The 15,618-nt window shown below is 27.0% G+C and overlaps 10 protein-coding genes across 10 annotated transcripts; 4 read left to right on the top strand and 6 right to left on the bottom strand.

Annotated features, from left to right (window-relative positions):
* Positions 1-71: 71 nt before the first annotated feature.
* Positions 72-1,169, top strand: PNEG_02519 (hypothetical protein; the record flags this gene model as incomplete). Its single annotated transcript, XM_007876338.1, has 5 exons — positions 72-127; positions 176-206; positions 247-429; positions 480-1,062; positions 1,108-1,169. 5 exons carry the CDS (start codon positions 72-74, stop codon positions 1,167-1,169), a joined length of 915 nt encoding a protein of 304 aa, XP_007874529.1.
* Positions 1,170-1,470: 301 nt separating this feature from the next.
* PNEG_02518 (hypothetical protein) lies at positions 1,471-2,149 on the bottom strand. Its single transcript, XM_007876337.1, has 2 exons — positions 1,996-2,149; positions 1,471-1,948 (listed from the first exon to the last, which is right to left on the bottom strand). Exons 1-2 carry the CDS (start codon positions 2,030-2,032, stop codon positions 1,494-1,496), a joined length of 492 nt encoding a protein of 163 aa, XP_007874528.1. The 5' UTR covers positions 2,033-2,149; the 3' UTR covers positions 1,471-1,493.
* A 394-nt stretch (positions 2,150-2,543) lies between these two features.
* On the top strand, positions 2,544-3,671 carry PNEG_02517 (hypothetical protein; the record flags this gene model as incomplete). The annotated part of the gene is made up of 5 exons (XM_007876336.1): positions 2,544-2,599; positions 2,651-2,787; positions 2,837-2,940; positions 2,986-3,507; positions 3,558-3,671. Exons 1-5 carry the CDS (start codon positions 2,586-2,588, stop codon positions 3,669-3,671), a joined length of 891 nt encoding a protein of 296 aa, XP_007874527.1. The 5' UTR covers positions 2,544-2,585.
* Positions 3,672-3,963: 292 nt separating this feature from the next.
* Positions 3,964-6,711, top strand: PNEG_02516 (hypothetical protein; the record flags this gene model as incomplete). Its single annotated transcript, XM_007876335.1, has 14 exons — positions 3,964-4,056; positions 4,102-4,474; positions 4,525-4,663; positions 4,706-5,171; positions 5,217-5,348; positions 5,390-5,582; positions 5,627-5,671; positions 5,714-5,794; positions 5,834-5,922; positions 5,967-6,066; positions 6,109-6,206; positions 6,251-6,335; positions 6,380-6,415; positions 6,458-6,711. 14 exons carry the CDS (start codon positions 3,964-3,966, stop codon positions 6,709-6,711), a joined length of 2,184 nt encoding a protein of 727 aa, XP_007874526.1.
* Positions 6,712-6,777: 66 nt separating this feature from the next.
* On the bottom strand, positions 6,778-7,690 carry PNEG_02515 (hypothetical protein; the record flags this gene model as incomplete). The annotated part of the gene is made up of 2 exons (XM_007876334.1): positions 6,778-7,206; positions 7,250-7,690. 2 exons carry the CDS (start codon positions 7,688-7,690, stop codon positions 6,778-6,780), a joined length of 870 nt encoding a protein of 289 aa, XP_007874525.1.
* Positions 7,691-8,727: 1,037 nt separating this feature from the next.
* PNEG_02514 (hypothetical protein) lies at positions 8,728-9,783 on the bottom strand (the record flags this gene model as incomplete). Its single annotated transcript, XM_007876333.1, has 5 exons — positions 8,728-8,790; positions 8,835-9,269; positions 9,313-9,492; positions 9,555-9,697; positions 9,741-9,783. 5 exons carry the CDS (start codon positions 9,781-9,783, stop codon positions 8,728-8,730), a joined length of 864 nt encoding a protein of 287 aa, XP_007874524.1.
* A 201-nt stretch (positions 9,784-9,984) lies between these two features.
* PNEG_04316 (hypothetical protein) lies at positions 9,985-11,007 on the bottom strand (the record flags this gene model as incomplete). The annotated part of the gene is made up of 3 exons (XM_019757831.1): positions 9,985-10,597; positions 10,643-10,716; positions 10,768-11,007. 3 exons carry the CDS (start codon positions 11,005-11,007, stop codon positions 9,985-9,987), a joined length of 927 nt encoding a protein of 308 aa, XP_019613350.1.
* A 142-nt stretch (positions 11,008-11,149) lies between these two features.
* On the bottom strand, positions 11,150-12,506 carry PNEG_04315 (hypothetical protein; the record flags this gene model as incomplete). Its single annotated transcript, XM_007876332.2, has 7 exons — positions 11,150-11,221; positions 11,271-11,543; positions 11,588-12,062; positions 12,104-12,198; positions 12,247-12,299; positions 12,342-12,434; positions 12,476-12,506. 7 exons carry the CDS (start codon positions 12,504-12,506, stop codon positions 11,150-11,152), a joined length of 1,092 nt encoding a protein of 363 aa, XP_007874523.2.
* A 555-nt stretch (positions 12,507-13,061) lies between these two features.
* PNEG_02512 (hypothetical protein) lies at positions 13,062-14,606 on the top strand. Its single transcript, XM_007876331.1, has 7 exons — positions 13,062-13,341; positions 13,385-13,510; positions 13,558-13,777; positions 13,823-14,058; positions 14,133-14,315; positions 14,359-14,440; positions 14,484-14,606. Exons 1-7 carry the CDS (start codon positions 13,137-13,139, stop codon positions 14,554-14,556), a joined length of 1,125 nt encoding a protein of 374 aa, XP_007874522.1. The 5' UTR covers positions 13,062-13,136; the 3' UTR covers positions 14,557-14,606.
* Positions 14,607-14,912: 306 nt separating this feature from the next.
* Positions 14,913-15,331, bottom strand: PNEG_02511 (hypothetical protein; the record flags this gene model as incomplete). Its single annotated transcript, XM_007876330.1, has 2 exons — positions 14,913-14,965; positions 15,007-15,331. The coding sequence occupies 2 exons, from the start codon at positions 15,329-15,331 to the stop codon at positions 14,913-14,915; spliced, it is 378 nt and encodes a 125-aa protein (XP_007874521.1).
* Between the last annotated feature and the right edge of the window lie 287 nt (positions 15,332-15,618).

The raw sequence follows: 15,618 nt of genomic DNA, 5'->3' as shown, positions 1-15,618 counted from the left end.
ATTATTCTGCAGTTGAAATAAATCGATAATCATTAAATAATATAATACGTTACAAAATCATCTGAAAAAAAATGGACGATGTTATTTGGCAGGTGATTAACCAGAATTTTTGCTCTTATAAAGTCAAGTTGTTACATTTTTTTCTTATAAAAATAAGTAACTAATCCACAAGCAGAACAAACACACAAAATTTTTGTAAAAATGAAGTAAATTTATCTTTTCAAGTTTTTAACTAACATTCAAAAGTATAATATTACTGGAATATGTAATCGTCAATCATGTCCTCTTGCAAATTCCCAATATGCTACTATTAAGGAAAAAAAAGGGATTCTTTATTTATACATGAAAACAATAGAGAGATCACATATGCCATCAAAAATGTGGGAAAAAGTAAAATTATCGAAAAACTATATAAAAGCCTTAAAACAGGTATAGAAGCTAAATGTTTATGTTGAATATTATCTTATTTAATGCTCTAGATTGATGAAAAACTTTTGTACTGGCCAAATTTTCTTATATACAAAAATAAAGCACGTTTAACAAGACTTACACAATATCTTATAAAATCCAAAAGACTTTTACTTAAAAAGCACCCAGAGCTTATTGCAATAAAGCCAAAAGAAGTTAGACGAGAAACAACTAGAGAAAGAAAAGCATTGCAAATAGCAAAACTAGAAAAATTCATAGAGAAAAAATTAATAGAACGACTCAAGAGTGGAATATACGGGAAAAATCCACTAAATGTTAGCGAAGATATATGGAAAAAGGTTTTAAGTTCACAAAAGAACCAGCAAGAAAACGAAAGCGAATTAGAATACGAAGATATAGAAGAGCAAACGGAATTTTTTAGTGATAATGAAGAAAGCGATTTAGAAGAATCATATAGAAAATATAAATTTGAGGATAATTACGACCTTACTGACGACTCTGATATGTCAGATAGTGATATAAGTGAAAAAAATCATACTAGCATAAAAGACAGTAACATTGAAAAAAAAGAAATAGAAAAAATCTTTCAAAAGAGAAAACATAAAGGCGAACAATCAAGAAAAAACAAGAAAGGTAATTTAAATTTAGCAAACTAATAAATAATTAAACCAATATTAGCTAAAACATATATCGAAATAGAATATGAACAAGAAAACCAATTAACAGATGAAAAAGTATAAATAATAAATCATGCTTGCAATTATAAAGTTAGGAAAAAATATGGAAAATATATCATAAAATTATATATTTTCAATCATTTCCTTATATTTATTAAAAATGCATTTAAATCCATATATATATACAGCCAATCAAAATACAACAAATACCAACAAAGTACTACTTAAAATTATTATTTTATATTAAAACAAATATTATATCAAAACCTATTTTCATTCTTATTCAAAATTTTTGTCATATATATATATATATTAATATGAAAAATAATCATTTAAATAATAAAGCCTAAACAATGAACCCCTATTAAAATATTGCAATTACTATTATTAATTATGATTCATATTTCGTCTCGATAGCTTTTCACGCAAGCGTTCACTAGCAGATGGAATTTGATATCGGCTTTCATCTGTATTAAAAGAAGCATATTTTATTGGCAATTCATAATTCTTCGGAGTTGAATCATAAATATCTCGAAATGAAACAGACATAATCCGTGTATTTTGTAAAGTTTCATTATTTGAAATATTATCAGAAACGCTTTCAGAATTTTTTATTCTTGGTGTTTCAGATTCTTCAGAAACCTTTAACCATTCAGGAAGACACCCATTTTTCCTAGTATAATATTCTCTTAATACTCTTGATACTTTTGATTGATTTTCATTCTCTATATTATGATCTTCATCTTCCTTTACAATAGCTACATATCTATCTGCCATAGCCTTAGAAATAGCACCAGTTGCACTTATTATACGGTCCCACATTCGTGATCCATGATTTTCTTCTACTCATATTAATCAAAAACATTATAAAACGTTGAAAAAAATATACCTTTATGAGACACTTGAAAATTCTCAAGCCAAGTCATATTACTTATTTTTAGTTAATAATAATCACTTCTACTCTAAATCCTATTATTAATACAAGTCATAAAACAAAAAGGCCTCAAGTTAGGAAAATATAATCTCTAAAAGATTTAAAAATAACTCATATTTCCGTACATATTTGACGTCTAACAAAATATAATCATAGATATATGAAAAATAAAAAAAGAATACACATGATAAAAAGACAAAAAATATTATATTAAAAAGAGTTTTCAATAGAATAGCTTATTAAAATCATTTATCTATAATATTAATTAAAGTACCAAAAAAAGTATATACAACTAAACATATTTAATCTATTTATCATGATTTAGGAGTTTTTTTAATAAAACGTATTTTATATTGAAAATATCATTTTTTTTATATATATTTAGGAAACCATTAACATTAAAAATTATAAAAATAAATCATCCAACAAAATAAATCAAGTTATTAATTATTTATAATATAGAGCAAAAAAAAGAAAGAGTTTATTTTTTTCATCAAAAAAAGAAAAAAAAACATATTTAAGTTAATAAAAAATTATTTAATATTATGTCATCACAAGTGTAAGTTTTAAAAATCCATATATATACAAATATAAATGGATAATCAAATAGTTTTTTAAATAAAACACTATCCGGATCGTTCTCAAATGCATGGAATATTGTTGGGGAGAATTATTCCCATTTTTCTTTACTAGAACGCTTATGGACAACATGGTATACATATATGCAAAATAATACCCTTGCTACAGGTAAATAGTAGTTATTTTGATAAAACAGCAAAATATCAATTATTATTAGGTATTATGTCTTTTGCAATTCATGAAATTGTATATTTTGGACGTTGTCTCCCATGGATCATTATTGATTTTATTCCTTATTTCCGGAGATGGAAACTACAAGATGTAAATATGGTACTTAATTAAAACATAAGATCTTATACTTTCCAGCAGAAAATACCGACAATTAAAGAACAGTGGAGCTGTACACGATTAGTTCTTCTTTCTCACTTCACGGTTGAACTTCCACAAATTTGGCTTTTTCATCCACTTACTCAATATTTCGGCATGTCTATTTCTGCACCATTTCCTAATTTTTCGAAGATATTTTTTCATGTCCTTCTTTTTTTTATCATGGAAGATACTTTTCATTATTGGGCTCATAGAGCATTACATTGGGGCCCCTTATATAAACATATACATAAACTCCATCACAAATATTCAGCACCGTTTGGTCTCGCTGCTGAATATGCTCATCCTGCAGAGGTATTGATTCTTGGACTTGGAACTATTGGAAGTCCTATTCTTTGGTGTTTTCTTACAGGAGACCTTCATCTTTTTACGGTATATGTTTGGATTACATTACGACTCTTCCAAGCCATAGATGCACATTCAGGCTACGACTTTCCATGGAGTTTAAATAAATTCATTCCATTTTGGAGTGGCGCAGAACATCATGATGCGCATCATGAGGTATTACAAATTTAATCTATATTTCATATATTAAAAATATATTTGCATAGATCTTTGTGAACTGCTATTCTACAAGTTTTCGGTGGTGGGATCATTTTATGGGGACAGATAAACGTTATAAAGCACTTCGAAAACGTCAAGCATTGAAAAAGAAAAATTTGTGAACAAGAAACATAAAGAATAATATTTTGGTAGCATTTTGTTTAAAGGGGTGTTCTTTTCTATATGATTCCTTTATTAATCATAATTTAATTATTTAAACATTTTGTTTTTTAAATATAAATATATTTTTTTTTATTTATATAAATATTAAAAAAATGCGTTTTCATTTCTTTAATCATGATTTATATTTAATATAGTTTTTTATATTAACATTTTTTAAATTTTCAAACAAAAAATATTAAAAAAAACTATAAATTACCAATAATACCATCTATAAGAGATTTCTACAAAGAAATGTGCCTTGATATACCTACAAATATGAAAAATAATATTTCACAGCTTTTCAATTCCTATGAACAAACAAAATTAATTTTTAGCAAATCTAAAGTAAAAAATAATAGCAATTTAAATAAAAAACTAACACTCAATAAGGTTCATATTTATAAAGAGCCATTTTCTAGAAAAAACGACTTTGGATATGTTATTCTTGTTGAAAAAATATCAAAACACCAATTGACTAAACCAATTAACATAGAAAATATTTTTCTTTTTTGGATTCCAGAGTCTTTTATAATATCCAGCGATGACTATGAAACATATAGAAGTGTAGAAGAAAATAATTATAATAATAACGATGAAAACGAATACATCATATCTCTCCCATTAAATTCTCATGAAGATATACATTTTATTTCTCTATTAAAAATACACAGCTTATTAATTAAACCTCCTATAAATGAATCTATTGGATCTATTACAATTAATACACACGAAAAAAGTAATTATCTTACACTTTTTTTTAATGGTTAGAATTCAAATATGTCATATTTATACTAAAATATTTTTTTACTGCAGATAATGAATATATTAATAAAAACTTATACAATAAAATTAGCCTAGAAGAAAACATAAAGCCTTTTGACGAAGAAAAAAAAATATTATGGGGTGGTGAATATCTTCTTATACGACTGAAGTCTATAATAAATATAAAACAGTAATTTTTATACATATTTTCTATACAATTAATATGCTTTAGCTTATCTACAGAAGAAAATGTATATATAGTAAACCATGATTCTATCGACACTGTAAATATACAATCTATAGACAACAATAACCAAGAAAAAATACAAGATATAAAAGAAGATACAAAAATAGAAACACTTAAAAAAGCATACAAAAAAGCTAGATGGAATATTTTAGAACGTTTTAGCCTTATCACTCGCTTTTCTCATGAAAAAACTAAAGACATTCTTAATACATCATTTGCAAAAAACATGCTTTTGTCTAACTTTCCTCCACAACTGCAGAAATTCTTAAATTCCGAACAAACTATAAACATAATGGAAGAATATGATGCAGCTCGTCTTTATCTTGCTCGATGGGCTGCTAGAATTGCTGAAGATAGTGAAAAGGACAGACATAATAAAATTATATGGAGCTGTAAAGATACTAATACTTGGAATAAAAAAACATTACCTAATAATTTTGAAATGTTAGAGGTGGAAACTCCATTAAATCATATCCATAATATTAATTTTGAATAGTTAAATACCTTCGAAAACAATATGAAAATAACAAACGATCCAATCTTAGAGAAACAATGGAAATCATGGTTTAACAATACGGGAAAACTATGGAAGACAGAAAAAAGCATAAAAAAAAACATTTTTTATAAAGTAAAACACTACTATTGATACTAAATATTCTAATTTTATAGGGTATACATTCCAATATAAGAAAGGAAGTTTGGTGTTTTTTACTTAAAATTTATCCATGGGACTCTTCAGAAGAAGAAAGAAAAATAATATTTTTAGAAAAAAGTAATAGATATATGCAATTAAAACAAGGATGGCAAAATAACAAAGAAAAACAAGCAGATGAAGTATTCAAAGATCAAAAACATCGAATAGGTAAATAGTTTCAAAAGCATTATATGAATTATAAACAATTATAGAAAAAGATGTTCATAGGACAGATAGAAAAACCAAATCTTCTGCGGGTAATACTATATTTTATAATACTCTTGATTTATCTCCTTTAGAAACAAATTATCATTTAGAAACAATGACAAACATTCTGTTGACATATAATGAATATAATAGAGATCTTGGTTATGTTCAGGGTAATTTATAAATATTTAGTTACTAATTTAACAAAATAGGAATGTGCGATTTATTATCTCCTCTATATATTGTAATCGAAAATGAAGTATTAAGTTTTTGGGCCTTTGTAGATTTCATGAAAAGAATGGTATATATTGTTTTATCACTTTTCTATTTTAAATGTGTTATAAGCAATATAATTTTTCTGAAAATCAGTCTGGAATGAGAAAACAGTTAATGATTCTTGATCAATTAATACAACTCATAGATCCAAAATTTTATACACATCTTGGTATATTAAAAAATAAATATATTCCTTATTAAAAATATTCAGAAAATACTTCTAGTACAAATTTCTTCTTCTTTTTCCGTATGCTATTAGTTTGGTTTAAACGTGAATTCGAATGGGACGATGTTTTGAGACTCTGGGAAGTGCGTATCTATTGTTTTCCATATTCGTTTTGTAATAGATATAGATCCTTTGGACAGACCATATAACATCCCAATTTCATATTTTTGTCGCATTAGCCATTCTTGATAAACATAAAGAAATCATCATAGGTACACCTGTTTTTAATCAGATGTAAAAGGTTAATATATTATAGATCATCTTAAAGAATTCGATGAAGTTTTGAAATATAGTACTCAATTTTATTCATCTATTTTATAACTAACAACAATAGTAAACGATCTTTCTATGACAATAGATCTTGAATCTACGCTCCAAAGAGCAATAACATTATTTTATAAATTTAAACAAATAGTCGAAACAATTGATGCTAATTTTTCAAAAGATGTTTTATCTACTGATCATTCAGAAAAACAAGAACATAATAATGCTAAGAACAATTCCAATTATTTACAAAACCAAAACGAGAAATCACCACTTATAAGCAATTATTTAAGAGAACTTTTAAATACTGATTCTAACATTTAGTGCTAATTTTCGATTTTTAGATTTATAATTAAAAATGATCAATTTATTATTTTTAATTTTATATATTCATAATTTCCAAACATTAAGACATTTTGCCTTTTTTAATAGTCCTCCAAGATTCCCTTGTTCACCATACAACGTGTCTTTAGGACCAGCAATATAACTTACAAATCCATCAGTTCCACATACCAAGACAATTGTATCCGAATCAGTACAACCTGAAGAAGGAAATGCTTGAATTATATCATATAGGTTTATTGACCTGATTAAATATTTATCCAAAACTTTGCTATCTGGAGAAGAATCTACAAAATAGGTAATTTTAAGATTTTCCGAATATTTTTCTTGTAAATTGTCCAATTCTTTCCTTAACAATATCTCATCTGGATTTCTATTCGCATACATCAAATGGAATTTAGGCATATACTGAACACCATCTTGAAAAATATAAGATAAAAGCTGATATGCTGGCGTAATTCCAGTACCACCTGCAATCTTTTCATATTATAAAAAAATATAAAAAACTCAAAATCCCTACAAACAAAACATTTTTCCACTGATTATCATTCCATTTCCACTCTAGAAATGGACCACGAAGTTCTATTCGATCACCCACACGTTTTCTATGAATCCATCGACTTACTTCACCATCTTCATAAAATTTAACAAGTAGAACAACCTTTCTAGAACTAATATAAATAGGTGTATAATATCGTTGTATTTGAATATCAGAATTCTTAAGCAAAACATTTTGTATTGGACGATTCTGATATTGCTTAGACGGCCGATCAAATTCAAGCTCATATATGTTTGTAGAAGGAGATATTTGACGAATATCTCTAATTGTGCAAAAAGAATAAAAATCCCCATTCAAATAATCTCTTTTTTCACTATTTACGTAGGAATAAAGCACACCAACACTAAAAATACCAAAACAGGCTGACATAAACTTAATTCTTTTTGAAACAGAAAAAAACATTTTAAAAAGACCATTTCTAAATCAAGAAGCAACTTAAAAAATTCTTAGAAATCTTTTTTTTTTTCAAATAATTCAAAGTGTCTTTACATTTGAATAAACTAGAAATATCTAAGGCCATATCGAATGTTATATAATAAAACATAAAAAATTAATTCAACAGGAAAAACCACTCAAAAATAAAAATATTTTTACAATTGCATATTTCAAAGGAAGTAAAAGTATTTTATTGAGTTATATCTATTTTCTAATATAAAAATATCAATTATTAAACAAAAGCCAAAACTTGTTTTTACAAATCGGAATATACATAAAAATAGAATAATGTATAAAACAAATAAATTACATGTATTTTTTCAAAAGTATTAACTTTATATGCTTAAACATAAATATCATATCAATAAATTTGAAATGCGTCAAGAATATAAAACATATATATATGATTTTAAAGTGTGATATTCAAAACATAATCTCAATTCAATATTTCTATTGTTAAATATATAAAGTATAACAATATAATTAATAAGATTAACAAATTTCAGAAAAAATAGAAAAAAACAATATTTTCATTATATAAATGTAAATTACAAATAAAAATACCTTTTATTATAATATTATTAATATTTTATAAATATTTACCATTAAATATTAATGAATCTTAAGAATTTAATTAAAAAAAAGGCAGCCATTTTATTATATTTCCAACAAAAACATCAGTACAATATTATCAAAATATCATAAATATTATACTTAAATATAGATTAAAAAGATTTAATCAAAGTTTCTAGAAATTACAAAAAAATTAATAAAATTAAAAACAAATGCAAAATTAGATTATCCCAATATCAAGAAATTAGATAAATATATTAATTATGCTAAATGTTTATACAAACTTTTAATGCCACGAGCAGAAAGTAATACAACAAAATCAACCAATTTTATAATAATAAGTAATCTTAATAAAAAATATTTTCTTAAATTTATTCAATATAAGTGCTAATATAATATGTCTTTATTTATTAATTAAAATCAATTATAATTTAAAAACTCACCAAAACAGCAGAATTTTCATCTTCTGGTTCCATAATATACACATAAAGAACCTCTCATTGTCAATATATATTATTCTAAATATATATTTATTTACCAAAGCATGCCCTTCGCAAAAACATGCAATAACCCTTTTAGCAACAATATGGACTTGCAAAAGATTAAGCCAATCCTTAACATCAACCTTCATCGTCACGAAAGATTTTTTATCTCTAATTTGACTCGGATGTTTAGAAATATCTTTCACTGTATTTGGATCCAATTCAGGATTAATTAAATCTTTAAATTTTGTTTCAATTTTACATGAATCAGATACAACACCAATTTGAAATTCACCTGACATATTTGCCTTAAGAATAATTTTATTACTAATTGCTCTAAATCTTTCCGATATATAACGTAGTTGAGAAAGAGGTGGTAATATTATATGACAATCCGGTTCTGGAACAACAGGTTCGGATAACTGCACTAAAGGTGATAAAACTCTAACATGAATATTATGTGTTACTGCACTCATACTACCCGATTTTCCCTAAAAATAATTATTAAAAACATCATTTTTCATCTCTTTATACTAAAAGAGAAATAGAACAAGAAAGCATTGGAAAATGATCTTGTTTTGTCAATCTTAAAATAATTTCTGATGCATTGACAGAAGATTTAAGAGCCTTATGTAAATTATCAACAGGAATCTCAAGATTAATTATATTATCCGTATTCGATTGTATATGATAATCTCGGAATATAGACGTTACCTATCTTGATTTTAACAACATTATTATCAAACCCATAACAATTGCCTCCAAAATACTGAAACTATTAGAAACATACTATTATTTATAATCTCATACGCCCATACTTGTGTACCTGTATGATCAGGCACTACAATAAAATGAACTGTTTCCGGTGTAAGCTTTAGCCAACAAATTCTTCCTATTCTTTCAAGAGATTGAACAAGGCCTAATTTAAATAAGTATAACATAACTTAAGGAGAAAAACTCACGTATAAAAGTTGAAATATTTGAAATACCTGTCTTAAAACGCATCACATGAAATTTGTTAGAAGCACAGATTATCGAGATCAAGATTCTATATAGATAATTATTGTATATTTTACGAAACAAAAAAACAAAATACAATATTATTAGCCCTGAATTCTAAATATTAATTATAGAAGGCTTATAATGCCTTTCTAAAATCAATATATGAATAATATATACAAAGCTTTATAAAATAATATATATTTTTTACATTAAATGAGTCCCATCATCAACATCATTTGAAACGATATGTACTTGTTTTTTTATTGTCCATTCTTCTTCTTCTGCATGTCGTTTAGCATACAAAGCACGACTCTTTTTTACTTCGTCAGAACAATAAAACAATCGACGATCAATTTCTTTAACTTCTTCCATATCTAATACAGTCTTTCCTTTTATAATAATTTCTTCTGAAATCATTTCAATAGTCTTTAATAAGTCTTGCATTCCTTTTCTTTGTAAATAGGTTTGAACTATTTCACTACCTACTGCCATTAAACATCCCAACGCAATACGGCTTGGACTATAAAGAAATTGAAGATCTGTCCATAATGTCTTAGAAATAAGATTTTTTGCATCATCATGAAGTTTCCCAAACACTGTTACAACATGTTCTGGTAACACTACTTGCATATCCAAGACAAATCCATGTAATGGTCGATAGGCGTGCCAAACATAAAAATCCCAGGATAAAGCACGACATACTAAAAACTCATTTTCCAAAATAACCATTGATGTTACCTTCGGAATAGAATGTACAAATTGATCCAAAGAAATATAATGATCACATGCTTTGGTCGCCAAAAAAAGACAAGTTAACCTAATATTTTACATCAGCCTTTTTTAAACATGCTAAAACTCATACATAATCAACTTTGGGTGGTGATCCATGACAGAATAACGAAGATAAAACCTCTTCAAATACGTTACTGCCGTTGCCTAAAAATATATATTTATAATTTTATACTAAAAATAAAAAGATAAATTTACCTTAACATAGGATGAAAATTCAAAATATGCACTTAACCCTTCCATTTGTGTTGCATAATAACTAACAAGAGCCCATTCTTCATCCGGACTTAAAAATGAAACAGTATTTACTGTATCCTGCTCCAACTGCTGTCGAATCCTCTCACATGCTTCTGCTGTAATAGAAGCTCTTAATTCCTGAAGTTTATCAGCTGTAAAAGTCCAGTCAGTAGCTTGAGTTGAATGTTCGTACTCTGACATGCACGAGCGATGTGCACCGATCTAAAGATCGATATCAAAATATAAGACTTGTATACTTTTTAAATAATATATATCGAATAACGCATCGTCTATACACCCATTTATACAGATATTATTATGTTTAAATTAAACTTCAACTTTTTTAAAAAACAAAATTTAATTTTCTTATATCAATACTAGTCGCCTCTCCATCCAAAAGAATTTCTGATAAAACCTAAAAAATAAAGTTATTTATCTTAAAATATAATGGGGGAAAAAATAACTTTTCCTGTGCCAGGCCCATTACAAATTCCCCAACATCCATGACCTGAACCAACATAAAGACCGTCTTTGACTTTACCAATTAAAGGTCCATTAGTATGTGCAGTACAAACAGGCAAATAACATGCTTGCTTTGTCTTAACATGACCGTTTTTAATAAATCTACTCAATTCATCTCCCCATTTCTTCAATTGCTCACAAGAACTATCTTTAACTTGCACATCCTCAGTTGTAGAGGGTAAAGGCTCATTATCAGTCTCTCCACAAATATAAAGCTAAGTTGTTTGAATAATCATATAAAAAAAAAAAGAAAACCTACTTCATCTTTTCTAGCATAAATTTCAGGACTCACGAACTGTCCATTCTCCAATTTCATATGTGTAAATAATGCATGCGCAGATAAAGGTTTATCAATTGTAACAACAATACTATGAGAACGAAAACCAGAAATAGGGATCCCAGGATATATCCGACCTGTCCATGGCCCCGCAGTAATAAGTACATAATCAGCGGAAATTGTTTGTACAAAAGATTCGCCTTTAGGGATATAACGAACAGTTTTTATATCATCTAAAGGAAGAACAGTACCCAAAATTAATCTTACACCTTTTTCTTGAGCTAAAGAAAAAATGGTATTTGTAAAATTATACGGATGAACTTGTGCTGTAGTAAATGTTGTTCCTAAAATAGAAACTCGCTCAATTTTTTCAGCATCAATCCAATCCAAAGTCCCAGGAAGCGCTGCTGATCTCCTGGGACGAAAAGAAGACGTAATTTGTAGAGTATCCAGCTTTCTAATAACATTAATACAACTTTATCTTTACAAAATAAAAACCTATATCCCCATTTCTTTTCCCCATCATGCTCTTTAGCAAGAGTTTCATGTAATTCATAGGAAAGTTTAGCCAGAGGCGCAGTTTCCTGTCCATGCTATAAATATTTTTAGCAGAAAAACATTTATAAATAATTCATTTATACCCAATCCAAAGCTAATAATCCACCTGCCTTTCCAGATGCTCCAGAAGCAATACCTAACAAAATTAAGTTACTCTTTTAAAAAATTCAAAATATACCCGTTCCTTCAATAAGTGTAATCGACATCCTAGAAGAATCGTACTTAGAATGAGATGTAAGATAATAAGCCGTAGTTGATCCAATAATTCCTCCTATATTCCTCAAAAAATAGAAAGATTTTACTCATCTTTACCTCCTATAATAACAATAGACTGTTTCGTCATAATTTTATATTAAACACAATTTCAATAAAAAAATTTTATTCAATATTTCTCTAAACTTCTACTATCCATCAGTATCAATAACATTCCCAATAAAATTTTGCTTGATGAGATCCAGATACATATTTCTTGCAATATATGTATTCAAAAATATAAATTCATAAAAACCAAATACCATTATCAAAAAAAATAAAACTTTCAACAAATAAACAATATATATCTTACTTCCATACACATATTTCTCCATAAAAACATAATCAATATCCCAAGTACTCTTTTTTCGCAATTACCTTAAATATTCACAAATCCTCAAACTACTTAGCACTTTTCAGGCAGGAAAACATTTAGGACATAAATGACTCAATCAAACAATTTATCAGAAAAAATAACCAAGACCTATCAAAGAAAATAACACATTCTTATTCAAAAAAATATTTATTTACTATAAAAACCCTATAAAAAACTAATAAGAATTACTACCAATATAAAAGCTACTCGTTTCACTTAAATAGTTGCTTTTCCTATATAACTTGTCTAAATTCAAGCCTTTCAAGTATTTTAAAGGTTAAAAAAGGCAGATACCGAAATCAAAAGTATCACCAACTTTTAAAAAAAACCAAATACCAAATTTAAATGCCTTCACAAGATCCTAATATTACTATTGAATCACTTATTTTCCGATTAAAACGAAATAGAATCTTAACAGGGTTCCAGGTAGCTGTAGAAACAGCGTTACTATTACGACAAGTAGTTTCAACAGCCAGATGGACCAACGTTAATCAGCTTATTAGTCAAATTCAAAAATTAGGATCTAAATTGGTTGAAGCACAGCCAAAGGGCATTATGAAACAGAAAGTTTTATATATTTCTAAATGTTTTAGAATTTGTTAGTGGGAATATTGTCCGCAGAGTGTTATTCCTTATACGAGAAGAATTTAATAATGCATCAGATGAATCAGAGTTAAACACATCAGCGGACGATCATTTAGCGAAATCGAGCATTGAAGGTAGAAAATGGAAGATTATTTTGATTTTTTTTAGAAAGTTTCTATAGGAAATCTAGAAAGAATTACATCGAGTCCTATTTATTCATCTATGCTAAATCTTCTGGGGAAACCCAGTGATTATGAACCTAATGTATCACAGAAATTTACAAATCGAATAAATATAGACTTAAGACCTATTTTTATTCAAGGAATCCAAGATATTATTGATGAACTTGAAAAAACACATAGCGATATTGCAACACAAGCAATGGATCATATTCATTCCAAGTAAATTATTGTAATAAAATTAAAAAATCATTGAATAAATATTAGCGAAATAATTATGACCTATGGTGCATCAAAAACCATTGAAACTTTTTTACGCGCAGCAGCAAAAAAAAGAAAATTCACTGTTATTTTGGCTGAATCGTATCCTAATGATCACGCATCTTCTCATATGTCAATTGTTGCTTTAACAAATGCAGGGATTGATACAATTCTTATACCCGATGCAGCAGTTTTTGCATTGATGAGTCGAGTTAATAAAGTTATACTTGGTAGTCATACAGGTCAGTTCAGCGTTCATCAATTTTTATCTACTATCTTTCATATTTTGCTATTTTCTTGTTACTAATAAATGTAGTTTTTGCAAATGGAGGAGTATTAGTCTCTGCAGGCGCAAAAAATCTGGCAGCAGCAGCTAAACATCATTCCACACCTGTTATTATATGTGCTGGTATATACAAATTTAGTCCAGTATATCCGCATAATCCTGATTCACTAATTGCTTTATCCTCACCAAATCATGTTATACCATTCGATGAAGGCGATTTTTTTGAAATATTTAAGAATTATTTAATATTTAATAGATTTAATGGATTCAGTAGACATGATTAATGTTTGTCATGACTATATTCCACCATCCATGATTGATTTATATATTACAAACTTGTTATAATTATTTTATTTATAAAAACCTACTAATAAAAGATAGAGGCGGTCATCCACCATCATATCTGGCAAGACTAATTAGAGAACATTATGATCCTGAAGATATGATATTCTAGTCCCAATAAATAAATCTAAGTAACAAGATCTCTTCAATAAATAATCGATTATAGTAGTTAATAAATAATTCTATCATACAATTACTAATATTTTAGTATATATAACTACAAATAATACAATATTATACTTTTAGATTAGTAAATACTCAATAATTTTAAAACGATTTTTGAAAAAAATTCTTACAAAATAATTAACAAGATATTATTAAGCCATTATAAAGTTAATCTAAAAAATAATGCAACAGAAAATAAAGATATAAATTATAAACTTCCAAGAATCCATTACTAATTCATTATCTAACTATTCTTACTCAAACATCATTAATATTATCTCATAATATGAAAAATGCCAATTTTTAACGTAACATCACATGAGAACCACGTAACTGCAAAAATTGTTGTTCAACACCTAAAATCTAATTAAAATATATTTCTACCTCATCTGCTTACCTTGCGTCATATTCTTAATTATAGAAAAAACCTCTTTATTATGAAATCTCAATCCAGTCTTAGGATCTGTATATAAACCCTGCAAACCCGTAATATCACACCATTTAGAGCACGGAAAAAGACTTGGTGATGCTTCAATATTACTATATGTTGGTACATCTGGAGATAAAGGAGACGTTGATGTATGAAGCTGTGCTTCATACATCAAGACCTGACGAAGAGTTTTATTTCTTCGTGGATTCCTCTTGAAATGTGGATTTTTAAAAGGCTTTTCCAACACCCCAATATCAACTGTATCCAACAATGAATGAGATGAAGAAACCATAATTCGTATCAAAAATAAGGCAGAATAAGGTTAAGACCAAATAACAATAGAATTTTAATAAAAATACTTATATTAAAAGAAAAGGTATCGAATAAGCAAATAAGACGAAAACAATACGCATATATAACACATACAATAAGTATATAATAAAAAATATATAAAATCCAACAGGATATATATTAATAAAAAAGCAAATATAAATATATTTTATAAGAATATTTTTTCTATATATTTTTTTTAAAATTTTATAATATTAAGTATTTTACATAAAATCGAGATTAATTAAA

The sequence above is a fragment of the Pneumocystis murina genome, assembly GCF_000349005.2.
Source record: "Pneumocystis murina B123 chromosome Unknown supercont1.11, whole genome shotgun sequence".
Classification (NCBI taxonomy): domain Eukaryota; kingdom Fungi; phylum Ascomycota; class Pneumocystomycetes; order Pneumocystales; family Pneumocystaceae; genus Pneumocystis; species Pneumocystis murina.
Note: the sequence above shows the minus strand (reverse complement) of the source record. Positions and strands in the feature narration are given on the sequence as shown.